At 49.7% G+C, this 21,131-nt stretch overlaps 1 protein-coding gene and 1 pseudogene across 1 annotated transcript in view; one reads left to right on the top strand and one right to left on the bottom strand.

Moving 5' to 3' along the window:
• Window positions 1–511: 511 nt before the first annotated feature.
• Window positions 512–1,816, bottom strand: LOC119973797 (annotated as a pseudogene).
• A 613-nt stretch (window positions 1,817–2,429) lies between these two features.
• The window catches only part of LOC119973796 (kielin cysteine rich BMP regulator), a 187,366-nt gene continuing 168,664 nt past the window's right edge, over window positions 2,430–21,131 (top strand). Inside the window, exons 1-3 of the mRNA XM_038812222.1 lie at window positions 2,430–3,067; window positions 6,571–6,643; window positions 10,953–11,203. Coding sequence (XP_038668150.1) covers window positions 2,462–3,067; window positions 6,571–6,643; window positions 10,953–11,203 — 930 coding nt within the window. The 5' untranslated portion in view covers window positions 2,430–2,461. The remainder of the gene's footprint in view (window positions 3,068–6,570; window positions 6,644–10,952; window positions 11,204–21,131) is intronic.

The raw sequence follows: 21,131 nt of genomic DNA, 5'->3' as shown, positions 1-21,131 counted from the left end.
TGTTTCTTCTTCCTCTGACTCTTTGCATAGATCCCCCCCCCCCCCCCCCCCCCCATTTTAGTTTATACCCATACAACAACTCTAGCAAATATTTCCTCAGTCCCGGTCCAGCCCAGGTGTAACCCGTCCAGTTTGTACTGGTCCCACCTCCCCAGAACCAGTCCCAAAGTCCCAGGAATCTGAAACCCTCCTTCTCACACCATCTCTCCAGCCACATATTCGTCCAATATATCCTGCGATTACTGCTCTGACTAGAATGTGGCACTGGTGGTGTGATCTCTACCGTTGAGGTTCTACTTTCAACTTCCTTCCTAACTCCCAATATTCTGCTTTTAGATCCTCACATTTTTTTTAATTTAGGAAACTAATGTTTATTGTTACTGTGCACATTTTGTTACAAAACTGATACTGTTTTGTAAACCAGATTCTGGAATATTCAGGTTTCTACATTGCCAGGAAGCCCAGGATCAGTGTATTAGTAAACCAGAGCAGCCTGCAGCAAGGTCACCATCACTGGCAGACAGCTCACTCTTTGGCAATGGCATAAGGCTTTCCCACCTCAATCCTGCCACACCCTGCAATGAGCACATATTTCAGCGGCTAATCTCTGCTATCTATCTTCGAAGCCTCGACTTTTCCTAACAACATCAAATCCTTTGACAAAGCTTTTGACAAAGGGTCACCTGGACCCGAAACGTTAGCTCTTTTCTCTCCCTACAGATGCTGCCAGACCTGCTGAGATTTTCCAGCATTTTCTATTTGGTATCAAATCCTTCAATGACGTTTCTGAAAACCAGGTGTTTTCCATTCAACCATGGGGGTTTTGGCGATGACGAATTGGGGTCTGTTAGTGTCTTTGCCAGCATTAGCCAGACTGGCCCATCCGGGCTGCAGTGTTTCAGGCGTGGAAGTTTTCATCAGGGAATCGGTCACCATAAGTGTTGTTCTCACCAGGACCATCTCGCCGGGTGAAATCCCCCCCGGATTGTAAACTCTTTGATGACCCGGTGGAATTTGCTATTTTTGTAACCAAATCCTTATTTCCCTTGTTCCTAAAGCACCAAGTTTTCAACAGTAAGACCAAATATTTCACCTTCTACTATATTGGCATCCTCATCACCAATTTTAATATCAAAATAAACCTTGAAGGTCACTTTTAGCCCTTTTATCTTCTCCTCTGCCTGTGAGGTCCTACGATCAGTAGGGTGGCGGTGAAGAGTAGCTTTATCTTCCAGGTGGAAAGCCGCATTCTTCTTGTTACCTCTGTTGTTTGTACCAATGTGGACCATGGCCTCTGACTATTCACACACACACACGCACACACACACACACACACACCCCCCCCCCCCCCCCCCCCCCCCCCCACCACCACCACCACCAAGAATGCCCTGTAGCTTCTCCAAAACAATCTTGACCTGAGCACCGGGGCAGCAACACATCATCCTGGAGACTCATTTGCGGCCACAGAAATGCCTATCTATTCCCATTACATTTGAATCCCCTATTGCTATTGCATTCCCACATGTTTTATTTGCCCCCTCTGCAGCAGAATCAATCATGGTGCAATGAATTTGGCTGTTGCTGCTTTCCCCTGAGAGGCCATTCCCCCTCAACAGTATTCAAAGCGGCATACCTGTTTTGCAGGGGAACCCTCACGGTCACCGGAGAATCGCTGCCATTGCCGCCGGTATGGTTGGCGCGGCGCCAGTCGGGGGCCGCTCTACGCGGACCTCCCAGCGATTCTCCGTGCACGATGAGCCGAGTCCCGCCGGCGCCGTTCACATGTGGTCCTACCCGACGGGACTTCAGCGTTCATCCTGCAGGGGGCGGTCTGGTGGGGGAGGAGGGGGTCTGACCCTGGGGAGAGGCCGCCACCGCAATAAGGGCCTACCGATCGGCGGGCCGGCTTCTCCTGGTGGGGGGCCGTTTTTACTCCACGCTGGGCCCCTTTAGCTCTACACCATGTTGCGTCCGGGCTGGCGCGGAGAAGGCAACTAGCGCGCATGTGCGAGTTTGCACCGGTCGTAACTCACATGCGCGAATTTGCGCCGGCTGCAGCGCGCATACGCAGACCCGCGGCGCTCGTTTGCCACCGGTATCAGCAGCTGGAACTGCGTGAGTCACTCCAGTGCCGTGCTGGCCCCCTGTAGGGCTCAGGATGACTGATCCTGGGGGCCTGTTGATGCTGTCGCAAAACGCGACGACGTTTACGGCGGCTTCAACATCAGAGAATCCCACTCAGGGTGTTGCCAATTGAGATGACCCAGGGGCACGGATGCCACTTAGGCTGAGCTAACTGGATAAACCGGGAATCAAACCTGGCCCCTATGTGCACAATTACTTGTTGCTTTTTCCAAGTAAGCCTCTTAAGGAGCTTGTTAATTCTGTTGCAGGGACTGCTGGTCGGTATTTTGGTGGTCTTGGATGAGTAGAGCTTGACTCTGTCTTTAAGACTGTGACGATGTCCTGTGCTGTCTCTGGTTACTGCTGTCAATGTTTATCCCTTGCAGTGATTGACCTCCTGGAAGCCCTGAACATCACACGATCTATAAAGGGAGTGAGCAGAAGCAAAGGTTTGGAGCCCGGGATGCCAGCTTGGAAGTTCCGAAGCCGCGTGCCACACCTCACCTTGCCACGGGATTATGCCATTTACTTTCTCACCTCCATGCAAGGCTCCATCGGCTTCCACTTTGTGGCAAAGCAGAGCAGGAACTCTGAGGGGACAGTCATCTCTTTCACCTCACCCACCACCAGCAGGAAGGACGGAAGGCCGCTTCTGCGGCTCGTGTCCAGCACCAGAAGCAACCAGCTGCGACTGGATTACCGGACTGTGCACAACATGGAACCGGCATCTGTCATATTTCCCGGAGGGACCCCCTTTGGCAACGGACAGTGGGGCAGAGTAGCCTTCAACCTGGAGGCCCAGAAGATAACACTTTTCATCGACTGTGAGGAAGACATCATATTCGAGAAGAACATGGGCGACGATGTCATCAGTCTGATTCTCCCCATCGACTTGGAGATTCACTTCTCCAGTACCATGGGAGACCGAAGCAGCAAGTTCACGGTAATGGCAGCACAAGCTCACTCAGACGGACTTTCCTCAATATGCTACTAACCTGTCTGTGTCATGGAAACAGAGGAAATTCTCGATGATAAATGGCCAAAGTTCCCCCGCCATCCTGGTAGTCACACAATACACTGACACTGGAGTTGTTGACCAATCTCCCAAACGCACAAGTAATATTCGTCAGAACTCAAATTTATTCATAAACTGGATTGCACAATTCTGAATGAAATCTATCCAATTTGCTTTTGACTGAATCAGCACTCTTGGGTCCGGCCTCGTGATGTTTTACTGTTTCTTACTCCATAGTGCAGTACATTATCCCTTCGATGAGAGTTGCACCTTTCTCTCCATTGTTGCCCATTCCTGAACCAATCCTGTAGGCTGACCTCCTCTGATACTGATAACAGCAGGCACTCCCCCCGCCAAATGTGTGAGCAATCTGCCCAGTGTAGGTCTGAGCTACATATGCACGACAACAGACACACCCAAACTAGAGGTATTCAGATTCAAATACCACCCTGCCAGTGATCTGATCTCAGCCAGGGTACAGGGGACAATATCCGCATTCAGTGAGGGAACTGATGGCATAAATCTGGCAGATTCCAGGCGCTGTCATCCTTTAAACCCCCCTCCCTGGAAGGTGCTGATTCTTTCCCAAGTTGCTCTGCATCCATTAGTATTGATGTTTTTTAGGCTGCTGGTTCCACAGTCATGTCATTTCCTGGAATTTACAATCAGACCTTCCAAAATGAAGTATCGATTTGAGAGAGGATTAGAGCTGCGTGTGATGTCATGTTGCCTGAGGTTTCTCAGTGGATGTCATTGAGCAGTACTCTGGGCCAAGCCCTGGCTGATGTCCTCCCTCACCATGAGGGTGTGTGGGGGTCAGTCATGGGGCTTCACACTGCTCCCAGCACAGTGCACAGATCAAATAACATGCTTCCTGCTCCCTGTATCTGAGCCGGGGGCTCACCAAGTCATTGAGCTCTGAAGGAGCAGACAGGGAAATATTTATGGATGCAATTTATAGGGACTTTAAAAAAAAAAATAGATAAGGTTCCATTATTAGCAAAAATCATTGCTCTTGCAGTTGAAGACGAATGCTTGAACTGATCGGAGATTGATTAGGTGACAAGAGACAGAGAATAAACATAATATATATACTCAAATTGGAATGGAACGACCAGTGATATCCCACAAGGATCTAATCACTGCATGCATTAATGACTCCGTTCTCACAATAGATCGCCAATTGCACAAAGACCGATAGCATTGTTAGTCATGTGGACTAGTGCATAAAATGACAAAGAAGCATTGATGGATCTAGTAAGTGAACAAAGTCGAACAGTGTAAAGACCAAAGGATAGGATTATGATTCTGGACCAGACCCCAACATTTGCTAGGATATGGACAGGGACCCCAATCCTTTTTTTTTAATTTGTAAAGCAATGATGAAAGGATACTATGCTCCAGGAGTGATTCCACACACAAATAGGCATAGAGTATATGAAAACAAACTTTATTATTAACACTGTGTTAAACTACATTAACATCACAGAAATATAGCTACAATTACCAGTTAAACAATGCTTAATAATGAAATGAAACACTTTTGCTTCTAACTGATACCTCCTTTATCTCCAATCAAGCAAAACCCATCACAGGTCAAAAAAAATGTTAAATAAAGTCAGCAAACATGGGATTTTTTGCCTTTTCTAGGTAGAAAGATCGTTTGGGAGTCTGCTTGAAGAGAGAGAGATATCTTATCAGATTAATGTTGAATCTCTTGACTGCCTTCTGCAGAAACTCCTCTTCAGCTTACAGCCAAAACTAAACTGAGTGCCACAGACCTGGCTCCTCCCATCACTACATCTTTATCCCACTCAAATCCCATGACCTAATTACTTAAGTTTAAACGCAATGTCTCTAATTTTCTACTCTACCAGAAATCATCACAAAAACCGATCCGGCTTCTCTTTGTAAATATAGGCAGGTTAGAAAGAAAGGTAATCCATTCACCATTTTTTTTGCATACATCACAATAGACCCAAGCAATTCTCGAAGATTGAAAAGCTCGCAAAAGTACTGGTGGAAAGAGATTGGCACTGATCACTAAAATGTCTTAGTTAGCTACACAAAATAAATGAAAAGTTTGGTGGAAAGCCAGTCTTTATAACTTGTGGGCTGGAATATACCAGAGAGAGGATATTGCTGCACATTTTCAAAGCACTGGTTCCACCACATTGGGAGTACTGTTTACAGTTACGGGCACCGCAGTTTAAGAAGGATATATTGACTTTGGAGGAGTGCAGCACAGATGCACCAGGATATTGCCAGGGCTCCGAGAGATGGATTATCTGAATCGTTTACATTAAAGAAGATTTATTTTTCCCTGGAATATCAACAGGTGACTTAATTGAGGTTGTTAGGATTTTGAAGGGAATTGATCAGGCAGATTGTGAGAGACATTTCTGTACCAGCCTCCCCGGACAGGCGCCGGAATGTGGCGACTAGGGGCTTTTCACAGTAACCTTATTGAAGACTACTCGTGACAATAAGCGATTTTCATTTTCACATTTGCACTGGTTAAGAGTATCCGATAAAATGACACAACCTTAAAATCAGAGTCAAAGCATCCAGGAGAGAAGTTAGAAAACATTTTTTAGGGCAGCGGAAGTGTTAATTCTCTGGAGAAAATATAGTCACTGTTAACACAATGAAAAATTTAAATTCAAACTCGCATTATGCTCTAGGATTACTGCTGACTGACTCCCTGTTTCCCGGGATTACTGCTGACTGACTGTCCCTGTTTCCCGGGATTACTGCTGACTGACTCCCTGTTTCCCGGGATTACTGCTGTCTGACTCTCCCTGTTTCCCGGGATTACTGCTGACTGACCCTCCCTGTTCCCGGGATTACTGCTGACTGACTCCCTGTTTCCCGGGATTACTGCTGTCTGACTCTCCCTGTTTCCCGGGATTACTGCTGACTGAGTCTCCCTGTTCCCGGGATTACTGCTGACTGACTCTCCCTGTTTCCCGGGATTACTGCTGTCTGACGCTCCCTGTTTCCCGGGATTACTGCTGACTGACTCTCCCTGTTTCCCGGGATTACTGCTGACTGACTCTCCCTGTTCCCCGGGATTACTGCTGACTGAGTCTCCCTGTTCCCGGGATTACTGCTGACTGACTCTCCCTGTTCCCTGGGATGACTGCTGATTCTCCCTGTTTCCCGGGATTACTGCTGACTGACTCTCCCTGTTCCCCGGGATTACTGCTGACTGACTCTCCCTGTTTCCCAGGATTACTGCTGACTGACTCTCCCTGTTCCCGGGATTACTGCTGACTGACTCTCCCTGTTCCCCGGGATTACTGCTGACTGACTCTCCCTGTTCCCCGGGATTACTGCTGACTGAGTCTCCCTGATTCCCGGGATTACTGCTGACTGACTCTCCTTGTTCCTTGGAATTACTGATGGACTAGACTCTCTTTTCACTTTAGGGTTTCTGGCAGACGGCTGAGATCTCTCCCAGTGGATTCCTTCGTCGGCCGTGGCACTGTGATACTCTGCCAGGTAAGCAGAGGGACTGTTATCCCATCCCAAACGGGGTTCCGGTGCTTGGAGACAGTGAGTCACATGGGAAGAGATGTCGGTGGAGGGGGCAGAGAGTAGGGGCGGGCGCGAAGAGGGGAGGGCAAGAGGAGAAATGGTGGGGGCATGCGGAGAGTGGTGGGCGGGGGAGGGGAGCAGGTGGACGCGACGGAGAGAAGGAGATCACGGGGAGGAGAGGTGCTGTCTGGAAGTTGCAATTATATTAAACACATCACAGAAATATAAATGTTTCTGTGATCAGAATTCATCTGGACAGCAGTCTGTCTCCAATATTTATTTATTCTGTCATGTGAGAATACCTTTAAGAAATGGGTGTTTTTTCAGTAATGTCAGAGAGTGGGTGGAGCAGGGCTGTCTGTCAGCTTTTTACTTTCGTTTTAGGCTGTTTGTTGCAGGGTGTGTTTTAGTTTCGTTTTCAGAGCTGGATAGCTGCAGTCACAGCCAGAAGGGGTATTAGTCTCTCTGTAATCTAAATACTGTAAATCGATTCTTTGGTGATTTAAAACTAACGAACCGCTCTCAGTAGTGACTTTAACCTGATGTGCTTCTGTTAAAGGTTTTGTTTTTAAGTCTTATGATGTTAAAAGGAAACCTTAAAGGATTACTTAGTATTGTATTCTTTGGGGGTTGTATTTGAATTGATGGATGCTAAGATGTTCACTGTATGTTTTAAAAAGGTTAACTTGAGTTCATAGAATAAGCATTCTTTTGCTTTGAAAAAATACTTTTCCATGTCTGCTGTACCACACCTGTAGAGTGGGCTGTGTGCTCCCCATACCACAATCTATTAAAAGTTGTGGGTCAGGTGAACTCCATGATACACTTTGGGGTTCTCTAAACCCTGGCCCATAACAATTCTTTCACAGACTGTAGAAGTCACTGGCTGGGCAGCATAGTGTGCTAAACAGCTGGCTTGTAATGCTGAACAAGGCCAGCAGCGCGGGTTCAATTCCCGTACCGGCCTCCTCAAATAGGCGCTGGAATGAGGCGGCTTTTCACAGGGGTTTTTCACAGTAACTTCTTTGAAGCCTACTTGTGACAATAAGCAATTATTATTATTATTATTATTGTTATTTGTTGCCCATCCCTAATTGCCCTTGAACTGACTTGAGAGGCATTTAAGAATCAACCACATTCCTACGGCTCTGGAGTCATCTGCAGGCCAGACCGAGTAAGGATAGCAGATTTCCTTCCCTACAGGACCCGAGTTGGACCGTTCGGGTTTTTCCAATAATCGACGATATTTTCAAGATCACCATTACTGAGACTAACTTTTAGGTGTGATTAATTAAAATTAAATTCCACCAGCTCCAACAACTGGTTGGATTTGAATCCACGTTCCCAGGTCATTAGCCTGGGCCTGTGATCACAGGCTTGTGACTTACCAGTGTGCCACTGTCTCCCCCAAGGGAGATACAATACAATATTAAAGAAGCAGGTGTGAGCTATACAGCTGGACCGAGAGCACTAATAATAATAATCATTATTGTCACAAGTAGGCTGACATTAACACTGCAGTGAAGTTACTGTGAAAAGCCCCTAGTCGCCACATTCTGCCACCTGTTCAGGTACACTGAGGGAGAATTCAGAATTCTCAGCCGGTACGAGAATTGGACCCTCGCTGCTGGCCTTGTTCTGCATTACAAGCCAGTTGTCTAGCCCACTGAGCTAAACCAGCCTGTGTGACTTGAGGAAGCCATCAGTAGTGGAACAAGGATTTATTGAACTGTGTCCGATACTCTGCCGATGGCAGTAACTCTCCCAATCCAGTCCAACTTGGGACAATCAAGAACCCCGGGCCCTGCTTGGGCCGGGTTTTCTGTGTAGTCTTTAATGAGCTCCATCTGGGTGGCCTATGCCCCTACCTTGGAAGCTCATACTCAACGTGTCCCACAGGGAGATCGACACTGGTATCCCCGTGGTCCCTTTGAGGGATATGACAGTGACCTCGCCCCCTTCCTTCAACTACTGACATCACCGAGCAGTCCTCTTTGGGGCTTTGAGTGTGGGCAACGGGAAATGCACTTTCTCTAACCTTTATCTGAATGCCATTTTTATCTGTTCAGTGACAAAAGGTTGGAGCAAGTTCATTCCCCATGCCTTAATTTCCCCTTGCTCCCAGGGCAGGTACAGCGTAGGTTGGAGATGGAGTAAAGCTCCCTCGGCAATGTGTAACCGCACCACCAGCACAGGTTAGAGACAGAGGAATTCTATCAGTCTGCTGCTGCAAAAGTGGCTGATGTCTCTGTTAATGGAGCGTCTGTCGCTGATGCATATGGGTGATGGGGAGAACATTCTTTTGCAATCTCCCACCCTGGTCTCTGCTGACTCCAACACAGGATATGTATCAGACCACCCAACTTGGGGAATGTGTGGAGACCAGTCACACAGTCTGCGTTGTCGAGGTTAGAGAGGAATTCCTGGCACTCCCGTGGGCCCCAGTGACAGTGTTGAGCCTGCAGATAGGCGTGGAGGTGTGTACAAAAGACTGTACAGTCACAGGCGAGAACTCTGATACACACGACTGAATAAGCAGCTGCTCCATTCAGTGACTGTGTGTGAGCCTCACTCTGAATAAAGAGTGATTCTGTACAGTAACAGTCAGTGACCCTCACCCTGAATAAACAGTGGCTCTGTACAGTTACACAGTGAGTGACCCTCACTCTGAATAAACAGTGACTCTGTACAGTAACAGTGAGTGATCCTCACTCTGAATAAAGAGTGATTCTGTACATTAACAGTCAGTGACCCTCCCCCTGAATAAACAGTGACTCTGTACAGTTACACAGTGAGTGACCCTCACTCTGAATAAACAGTGACTCTGTACAGTTACAGTGAGTGATCCTCACTCTGAATAAGTGAAATGAAATGAAAATTGCTGATTGTCACAAGTAGGCTTCAATGAAGTTACTGTGAAAAGCCCCTAGTCGCCACATTCCGGCGTCTGTTCCGGGAGGCTGGTACGGGAATTGAACCGTGCCGGTGACCTGCCTTGGTCTGCTTTAAAAGCCAGCGATTTAGCACAGTGTGCTAAACCAGCCCCTGTTCTGAATATACATGGCTCTGTACAGTTACACAGTGAGTGACCCTCACTCTGAATAAACAGTGACTCTGTACAGTTACACAGTGAGTGACCCTCACTCTGAATAAACAGTGACTCTGTACAGTTACACAGTGAGTGACCCTCACTCTGAATAAACAGTGACTCTGTACAGTTACACAGTGAGTGACCCTCACTCTGAATAAACAGTGACTCTGTACAGTTACACTGTGAGTGACCCTCACTCTGAATAAACAGTGGCTCTGTACAGTTACACTGTGAGTGACCCTCACTCTGAATAAACAGTGGCTCTGTACAGTTACACAGTGAGTGGGCCTCACTCTGAATAAACAGTGACTCTGTACAGTTACACTGAGTGACCCTCACTCTGAATAAACAGTGACTCTGTACAGTTACACAGTGAGTGACCCTCACTCTGAATAAACAGTGACTCTGTACAGTTACACAGTGAGTGACCCTCACTCTGAATAAACAGTGACTCTGTACAGTTACACAGTGAGTGACCCTCACTCTGAATAAACAGTGACTCTGTACAGTTACACTGTGAGTGACCCTCACTCTGAATAAACAGTGGCTCTGTACAGTTACACTGTGAGTGACCCTCACTCTGAATAAACAGTGGCTCTGTACAGTTACACAGTGAGTGGCCCTCACTCTGAATAAACAGTGACTCTGTACAGTTACACTGAGTGACCCTCACTCTGAATAAACAGTGACTCTGTACAGTTACACAGTGAGTGACCCTCACTCTGAATAAACAGTGACTCTGTACAGTTACACAGTGAGTGACCCTCACTCTGAATAAACAGTGACTCTGTACAGTTACACAGTAAGTGACCCTCACTCTGAATAAACAGTGACTCTGTACAGTTACACAGTGAGTGACCCTCACTCTGAATAAACAGTGGCTCTGTACAGTTACACTGTGAGTGACCCTCACTCTGAATAAACAGTGACTCTGTACAGTTACACAGTAAGTGACCCTCACTCTGAATAAACAGTGACTCTGTACAGTTACACAGTAAGTGACCCTCACTCTGAATAAACAGTGACTCTGTACAGTAACAGTGAGTGACCCTCACCCTAAATAGACAGTGACTGCACAGTTACTCGGTGCGTGAGCTAGGATATTATATGCTGCTTAATTTGAGATCTGTTAACTGGATTTCTATCCTTCAGAATGAAGTTAATTTACTGCCTCATTCCCAGATTCCTTGCCTTTACCGTATTCCTTGGCTGAGGAGCGATATTCCGATTTGGATGAGGGATTCCAATTCAGTGAGGATGTCTCCCCACATCCGTTGCCCTTGTCTGACAGTCAGTACCAGCAGCAGCAGAGTGATGCTGAGGATTCTCTGCTGAGCCACAATCTGGCACCCAGAAACCCAGAACAACGCTTGGAAAGGTTAGAGGAGATGGTGGCCTCACTCAGCACAATGCTGGACATGCTCAAGGTTCAGGTAGGTGAAGGCTGAGACTGGGAAACACCCACACCGACCAGATTCTGACATGGGTCTTATCCTGTCTGTGCATGTTGGCTTGGCTGCTTTGGGTGGTGTTTGGTATCTCAGTGCCCACAGCACACATCCACAGACAATTATTTGGTTGAGTTGCAGCAAATGCCATATTGGTGGAGGCATTATGATTGGAGTCTGCAGAGTGGGCAGATCCTAATTCCATTCAGAATACAATGCTAATTATGAAACTTAATCCCCAGCTAATGTCCTCTCTTAAATTTAGACAGCTAGACACATGTTCAGCCGAAGGAAGGTTCCTCCCAGCAGTGCTTTTTCAAAGGATTATCAACACCTTACAGGCAGGTTTCTGGTTAATTCCTTCTCACTTACCCTCCTTTGATTCGACAACTGTTCATGCTTTCTTTACGAAAGCAAAATCTTACAAATGCTGGAAATACTCAGCAGGCGTGACCGCATCTGTTTGGAGATATAAATGGAGTTAACTGGCTGAATTTGCTCAGGAAGGCCTCCATTCTGGGTTGGGAACCACAAGTGGCCGTGGCAGATCTCTGCCTCCATCTACCCCTGATGTGGAGATGCCGGCGTTGGACTGGGGTGAGCACAGTAAGAAGTCTTACAACACCAGGTTAAAGTCCAACAGGATTGTTTCAAACACTAGCTTTCGGAGCGCAGCTCCTTCCTCAGATGAATGAAGAGGTATGTTCCAGAAAAATATATATAGACAAATTCAAAGATGCCAGACAATGCTTAGAATGCGAGCATTTGCAGGTAATGAAACCTTTACAGATGCAGAGATAGGGGTAACTCCAGGTTAAAGAGGTGTGAATTGTCTCAAGCCAGGACAGTTGGTAGGATTTTGCAAGCCCAGTACAGATGGTGGGGGATGAATGTAATGCGACATGAATCCCAGGTCCCTTTTGAGGCCGCACTCATGTGTGCGGAACTTGGCTATGAGTTTCTACTCGGCGATTCTGTGTTGTCGCGCGTCCTGAAGGCCGCCTTGTCGAACGCTTACCCGGAGATCAGAGGCTGAATGCCCTTGACTGCTGAAGTGTTCCCCGACTGGAAACAAACATTCACACCCTTCAACCAGATGAAATCGAAGTCCTCAGCAGAGGGCTCATGTTCTGCACCACCACCAAAATGGACCCCATCAGTCTCACGGCAGACACGGAGGAATTCATCAGGCGAATGAGGCTCCGGGAATTCTTCCACAGACCCCAAGAGGCCGACAGCGAACCCGAGGAGGCGACCAATGAACCGGAACAGCAGACCGCGAGATCTGCGGTGCGGCAACCGAAGAGGAAAGAGTCGAATTGGACACCTCCGGAAGTCCGCTGCCCTAGACTCGACGTGTATGCTCAAGCCGTCAGGAGTCACGTCAATGCCAGATTCACCTGCTCAATCCCCAAGATACCACCCCTTGAAGAGGAGCAGACCGTGTTTTACTGCTGCTAGCCACTCTCGGTATTGGCTGACGACTCAGGCATCCAATTGCTCAATAGTGAACGGAAATTATGTAAAACAGCAATCAGCACGATGTTCGTATGCTCCTCCATTGCTATTAATAGGCAGGGCTTCAGCACTCGTATGATGGTGGGCACAGTGGTTAGCACAGTTGCTTCACAGCTCCAGGGTCCAAGTTTTGATTCCCGGCTTGAGTCACGTCTGTGTGGAGTCTGCACGTTCTCCCAGTGCCTGCGTCGGTTTCCTCCGGGAGCTCCGCTTTCCCCCCCCCATAGTCCAAAGATGTGCAGGTCTCACTGGGACACAGTTCCACACACACTGACTCTCACTGGGACACAGTTCCACACACACTGACTCTCACTGGGATACAGTTCCACACACACTGACTCTCACTGGGATACAGTTCCACACACACTGACTCTCACTGGGACACAGTTCCACACACACTGACTCTCACTGGGACACAGTTCCACACACACTGACTCTCACTGGGATAGTGTTCCACACATACTGTCTCTCACTGGGACACAGTTTCACACATACTGACTCTCCCTGGGACACAGTTCCACACACACTGACTCTCAGTGGGGCACAGTTCCACACACACTGACTCTCACTGGGACAGTTCCACACACACTGACTCTCACTGGGATAGTGTTCCACACACCTGACACTCACTGGGACACGGTTCCACACACACTGACTCTCACTGGGACGCAGTTCCACACACACTGACTCTCACTGGGACACAGTTCCACACACTGAACCTCACTGGGACGCAGTTCCACACACACTGACTCTCACTGAGACACAGTTCCACACACACTGACTCTCACTGGGACACAGTTCCACACACACTGAACCTCACTGGGACACAGTTCCACACACACTGACTCTCACTGAGACACAGTTCCACACACACTGACTCTCACTGGGACACAGTTCCACACACACTGACTCTCACTGGGACACAGTTCCACACACACTGACTCTCACTGGGACAGTTCCACACACACTGACTCTCACTGGGACACAGTTCCACACACACTGAACCTCACTGGGACACAGTTCCACACACACTGACTCTCACTGGGACATGGTTCCATACACACTGACTCTCACTGGGACACAGTTCCACACACACTGACTCTCACTGGGACACAGTTCCACACACACTGAACCTCACTGGGACACAGTTCCACACACACTGACTCTCACTGAGACACAGTTCCACACACACTGACTCTCACTGGGACACAGTTCCACACACACTGACTCTCACTGGGACACAGTTCCACACACACTGACTCTCACTGGGATAGTGTTCCACACACACTGACTCTCACTGGGACACAGTTCCACACACACTGACTCTCACTGGGACACAGTTCCACACACACTGACTCTCACTGGGACACAGTTCCACACACACTGACTCTCACTGGGATAGTGTTCCACACACACTGACTCTCACTGGGACACAGTTCAACACACACTGACTCTCACTGGGATAGTGTTCCACACACACTGACTCTCTCTGGGACACAGTTCCACACACACACTGACTCTCACTGGGGCACAGTTCCACACACACTGACTCTCACTGGGACACAGTTCCACACACACTGACTCTCACTGGGATACAGTTCCACACACATTGACTCTCACTGGGATAGTGTTACACACACACTGACTCTCACTGGGACACAGTTCCAAACACACTGACACTCACTGGGATAGTGTTCCACACACACTGACACTCACTGGGACACAGTTCCACACACACTGACTCACTGGGCACAGTTCCGCACACACTGACTCTCACTGGGACACAGTTCCACACACACTGACTCTCACTGGGACACAGTTCCACACACACACTGACTCTCACTGGGACACAGTTCCTCACACACACTGACTCTCACTGGGATACAGTTCCACACACACTGACTCTCACTGGGACACAGTTCCACACACACTGACTCTCACTGGGACACAGTTTCACACACACTGACTCTCACTGGGACACGGTTCCACACACACTGACTCTCACTGCGACACGGTTCCACAAACACTGAACCTCACTGGGACGCAGTTCCACACACACTGACTCTCACTGGGACACGGTTCCACAAACACTGAACCTCACTGGGACGCAGTTCCACACACACTGAACGTCACTGGGACGCAGTTCCACACACACTGACTCTCACTGGGACACAGTTCCACACACACTGACTCACTGGGCACAGTTCCGCACACACTGACTCTCACTGGGACACAGTTCCACACACACTGACTCTCACTAGGATACAGTTCCACACACACTGACTCTCACTGGGACACAGTTCCACACACACTGACTCTCACTAGGATACAGTTCCACACACACTGACTCTCACTGGGACACAGTTCCACACACACTGACTCTCACTGGGATAGTGTTCCACACACACTGACTCTCACTGCGATAGTGTTCCACACACACTGACTCTCACTGGGATAGTGTTCCACACACACTGACTCTCACTGGGACACAGTTCCACACACACTGACTCTCACTGGGATAGTGTTCCACACACACTGACTCTCACTGGGACACAGTTCCACACACACTGACTCTCACTGCGACACAGTTCCACACACACTGACTCTCACTGGGATAGTATTCCACACACACTGACTCTCTCTGGGACACAGTTCCACACACACTGACACTCACTGGGACACGGTTCCACACACACTGACTCTCACTGGGCACAGTTCCGCACACACTGACTCTCACTGGGACACAGTTCCACACACATTGACTCTCACTGAGGCACAGTTCCACACACACTGACTCTCACTGGGACACAGTTCCACACACACTGACTCTCACTGGGACACAGTTCCACACACACTGACTCTCACTGCGACACAGTTCCACACACACTGACTCTCACTGGGATAGTGTTCCATACACACTGACTCTCACTGGGACACAGTTCCACACACACTGACACCCACTGGGACACGGTTCCACACACACTGACTCTCACTGGGACACAGTTCCACACACACTGACTCACTGGGCACAGTTCCGCACACACTGACTCTCACTGGGACACAGTTCCACACACACTGACTCTCACTGCGACACAGTTCCACACACACTGACTCTCACTGGGATAGTGTTCCACACACACTGACTCTCACTGGGACGCAGTTCCACACACACTGACTCTCACTGGGTCACAGTTCCACACACACTGACTCTCACTGGAATAGTGTTCCACACACACTGACTCTCACTGGGATACAGTTCCACACACACTGACTCTCACTTGGACACCGTTCCACACACACTGACTCTCACTGGGACACAGTTCCACACACACTGACTCTCACTGGGATAGTGTTCCACACACACTGACTCTCACTGGGACACAGTTCCACACACACTGACTCTCACTGGGATAGTGTTACACACACACTGACTCTCACTGGGACACAGTTCCACACACACTGACCCTCACTGGGGGACAGTTCCACACACACTGACTCTCACTGGGACACAGTTCCACACACACTGACTCTCACTGGGACACAGTTCCACACACACGCTGACTCTCACTGGGGCACAGTTCCACACACACTGACTCTCACTGGGACACAGTTCCACACACACTGACTCTCACTGGGATAGTGTTCCACACACACTGACTCTCACTGGGACGCAGTTCCACACACACTGACTCTCACTGGGACACAGTTCCACACACACTGACTCTCACTGGGATAGTGTTACACACACACTGACTCTCACTGGGACACAGTTCCACACACACTGACTCTCACTGGGATAGTGTTCCACACACACTGACTCTCACTGGGGGACAGTTCCACACACACTGACTCTCACTGGGACACAGTTCCACACACACTGACTCTCACTGGGACACAGTTCCACACACACTGACTCTCACTGGGATACAGTTCCACACACACTGACTCTCACTGGGACACAGTTCCACACACACTGACACTCACTGGGACATGGTTCCACACACACTGACTCTCACTGGGACACAGTTCCACACACACTGACTCTCACTCGGACACAGTTCCACACACACTGACTCTCACTGGGACATGGTTCCACACACACTGACTCTCACTGGGACACAGTTCCACACACACTGACTCTCACTGGGATAGTGTTCCACACACACTGACTCTCACTGGGACGCAGTTCCACACACACTGACTCTCACTGGGTCACAGTTCCACACACACTGACTCTCACTGGGATAGTGTTCCACACACACTGACTCTCACTGGGATACAGTTCCACACACACTGACTCTCACTTGGACACAGTTCCACACACACTGACTCTCACTGGGACACAGTTCCACACACACTGACTCTCACTGGGATAGTGTTCCACACACACACTGACTCTCACTGGGACGCAGTTCCACACACACTGACTCTCACTGGGATAGTGTTACACACACACTGACTCTCACTGGGACACAGTTCCACACACACTGACTCTCACTGGGACACAGTTCCACACACACTGACTCTCACTGGGACACAGTTCCACACACACTGACTCTCACTGGGACACAGTTCCACACACACTGAACCTCACTGGGACGCAGTTCCACACACACTGACTCTCACTGGGATAGTGTTCCACACACACTGACTCTCACTGGGACACAGTTCTACACACACTGACTCTCACTGGGACACAGTTCTACACACACTGACTCTCACTGGGACACAGTTCCACACACACTGACTCTCACTGGGACACAGTTCCACACACACTGACTCTCACTGGGATAGTGTTCCACACACACACTGACTCTCACTGGGACGCAGTTCCACACACACTGACTCTCACTGGGACACAGTTCCACACACACTGACTCTCACTGGGACACAGTTCCACACACACTGACTCTCACTGGGACACAGTTCCACACACACTGACTCTCACTGGGACACAGTTCCACACACACTGACTCTCACTGGGGCACAGTTCCACACACACTGACTCTCACTGCGACACAGTTCCACACACACTACTCTCACTGGGACACAGTTCCACACACACTGACTCTCACTGGGACACAGTTCCACACACACTGACTCTCACTGGGACACAGTTCCACACACACTGACTCTCACTGGGACACAGTTCCACACACACTGAACCTCACTGGGACGCAGTTCCACACACACTGACTCTCACTGGGATAGTGTTCCACACACACTGACTCTCACTGCGACACAATTCCACACACACTGACTCTCACTGGGACACAGTTCCACACACACTGAACGTCACTGGGACACAGTTCCACACACTGACTCTCACTGGGACACAGTTCCACACACACTGACTGACTGGGACACAGTTCCACACACACTGACTCTCACTGGGACACAGTTCTACACACACTGACTCTCACTGGGACACAGTTCTACACACACTGACTCTCACTGGGACACAGTTCCACACACACTGACTCTCACTGGGACACAGTTCCACACACACTGAACGTCACTGGGACGCAGTTCCGCACACACTCACTCTCACTAAGATACAGTTCCACACACACTGACTCTCACTGGGACACAGTTCCACACACACTGACTCTCACTGGGATAATGTTCCACACACACTGACTCTCACTGGGATAGTGTTCCACACACACTGACTCTCACTGGGATAGTGTTCCACACACACTGACTCTCACTGGGACACAGTTCCACACACACTGACTCTCACTGGGATAGTGTTCCACACACACTGACTCTCACTGGGACACAGTTCCACACACACTGACTCTCACTGCGACACAGTTCCACACACACTGACTCTCACTGGGATAGTATTCCACACACACTGACTCTCTCTGGGACACAGTTCCACACACACTGACACTCACTGGGACACGGTTCCACACACACTGACTCTCACTGGGCACAGTTCCGCACACACTGACTCTCACTGGGACACAGTTCCACACACATTGACTCTCACTGGGACACAGTTCCACACACACTGACTCTCCCTGGGACACAGTTCCACACACACTGACTCTCACTGGGTCACAGTTCCACACACACTGACTCTCACTGGGATAGTGTTCCACACACACTGACTCTCACTGGGACACAGCTCCACACACACTGACTCTCACTGGGACACAGTTCCACACACACTGACTCTCACTGCGACACAGTTCCACACACACTGACTCTCACTGGGATAGTGTTCCACACACACTGACTCTCACTGGGACACAGTTCCACACACACTGACACCCACTGGGACACGGTTCCACACACACTGACTCTCACTGGGACACAGTTCCACACACACTGACTCTCACTGGGATAGTGTTCCACACACACTGACTCTCACTGGGATACAGTTCCACACACACTGACTCTCACTGGGATACAGTTCCACACACACTGACTCTCACTGGGACACAGTTCCACACACACTGACTCTCACTGGGATAGTGTTCCACACACACTGACTCTCACTGGGACGCAGTTCCACACACACTGACTCTCACTGGGTCACAGTTCCACACACACTGACTCTCACTGGGATAGTGTTCCACACACACTGACTCTCACTGGGATACAGTTCCACACACACTGACTCTCACTTGGACACAGTTCCACACACACTGACTCTCACTGGGACACAGTTCCACACACACTGACTCTCACTGGGACACAGTTCCACACACACTGACTCTCACTGGGATAGTGTTCCACACACACACTGACTCTCACTGGGACGCAGTTCCACACACACTGACTCTCACTGGGATAGTGTTCCACACACACTGACTCTCTCTGGGATACAGTTCCACACACACTGACTCTCACTGGGACACAGTTCCACACACACTGACTCTCACTGGGACACAGTTCCACAGACACTGACTCTCACTGGGACACAGTTCCACACACACTGACTCTCACTGGGACACAGTTCCACACACACTGACTCTCACTGGGACACAGTTCCACACACACTGATTCTCACTGGGACACAGTTCCACACACACTGACTCTCACTGGGACACAGTTCCACACACACTGACTCTCACTGGGACACAGTTCCACACACACTGACTCTCACTGGGACACAGTTCCACACACACACTGACTCTCACTGGGATACAGTTCCACACACACTGACTCTCACTGGGACACAGTTCCACACACACACTGACTCTCACTTGGATACAGTTCCACACACACTGACTCTCACTGGGACACAGTTCCATAGAAACTGGTTTGGATTCTCCCAAAATGAGACACTGTCCCAACGCTGGCGTAAAAACACTGGCGTTTCACTCTTGAGTTTCCGATAAAAAAGATCATCCAATTCACTCACCTGCAGGGGGCTGGCAGGGACCCAGAGTGTTAGCTGTGGATAAAGGCCCCGCACTTCCGGTTTCGTGTCCACGCATGCGCACGGCATCGGCCCCCATGGCGGACACGGACCGAGTCTGCAGCTGCCAAGTGAGCTTCCCGAAAGGCGATAGGTGGTTAGAACCGCGCCGTCGGGAACTCGGCCGGTTGGGAGCGGAGGATCGCTGGGCGGGTCTCTGGCCCCACCCCTGCCGCACAGCGTACTTTGTGAACATGCGATTCCGGGTCCCAGAGAAACAGCGGACCGCTGTCGGCCTCAACTTGGATTCTCCGCCCCCGCCCCAAACGTGATTGCGGAGAATCCAGCCTACGTGAATGCTGGGATATTGGGCTGCATGGTCTGTGTATGTGTTGTCAGTCCTATTTTTCTTGTTCAGTGAGGACTGATGTTGGGATCTTGGGCAATGAGGACAGATGTTGGTTGAAGAAGACAAAAGTCATTCAGGATGGCGGCTTCTGACCTTTCATTGTTGAGCCTGGCTACAAACTGCAAGTTTAAATGGAAAGGTTGGGTTCTCTGGGCATTATATATTCCCCGGGGTCTCTTTGCTTCATGCTCCTGTTTGTGCACTCTGCACCCTATCCCCCCTCCAGTTACCACTCAACAGCTGGGTTCAGATCTTGAGACTGGTTTGGAGCAAGGTAGGTATATGCTCTGATGGTCATGACCTGCAATTGACGGTGAGGCCACAGCTCTCTGTGTCATGCCCCATACCCCACTGGCCCCATACCCCACTGGCCCCATACCCCACTGGCCCCATACCCCACTGGCCCCATACCCCACTGGCCCCATACCCCACTGGCCCCATACCCCACTGGCCCCATACCCCACTGGCCCCATACCCCACTGGCCCCATACCCCACTGGCCCCATACCCCACTGGCCCCATACCCCACTGGCCCCATACAGCACTGGCCCCACACCCCTCTGGCCCCACACCCCTCTGGCCCCACACCCCTCTGGCCCCACACCCCTCTGG

This window comes from Scyliorhinus canicula, chromosome 11 (assembly GCF_902713615.1).
Source record: "Scyliorhinus canicula chromosome 11, sScyCan1.1, whole genome shotgun sequence".
Lineage (NCBI taxonomy): Eukaryota > Metazoa > Chordata > Chondrichthyes > Carcharhiniformes > Scyliorhinidae > Scyliorhinus > Scyliorhinus canicula.
This window is presented reverse-complemented; position numbering and strand designations above follow the sequence as displayed.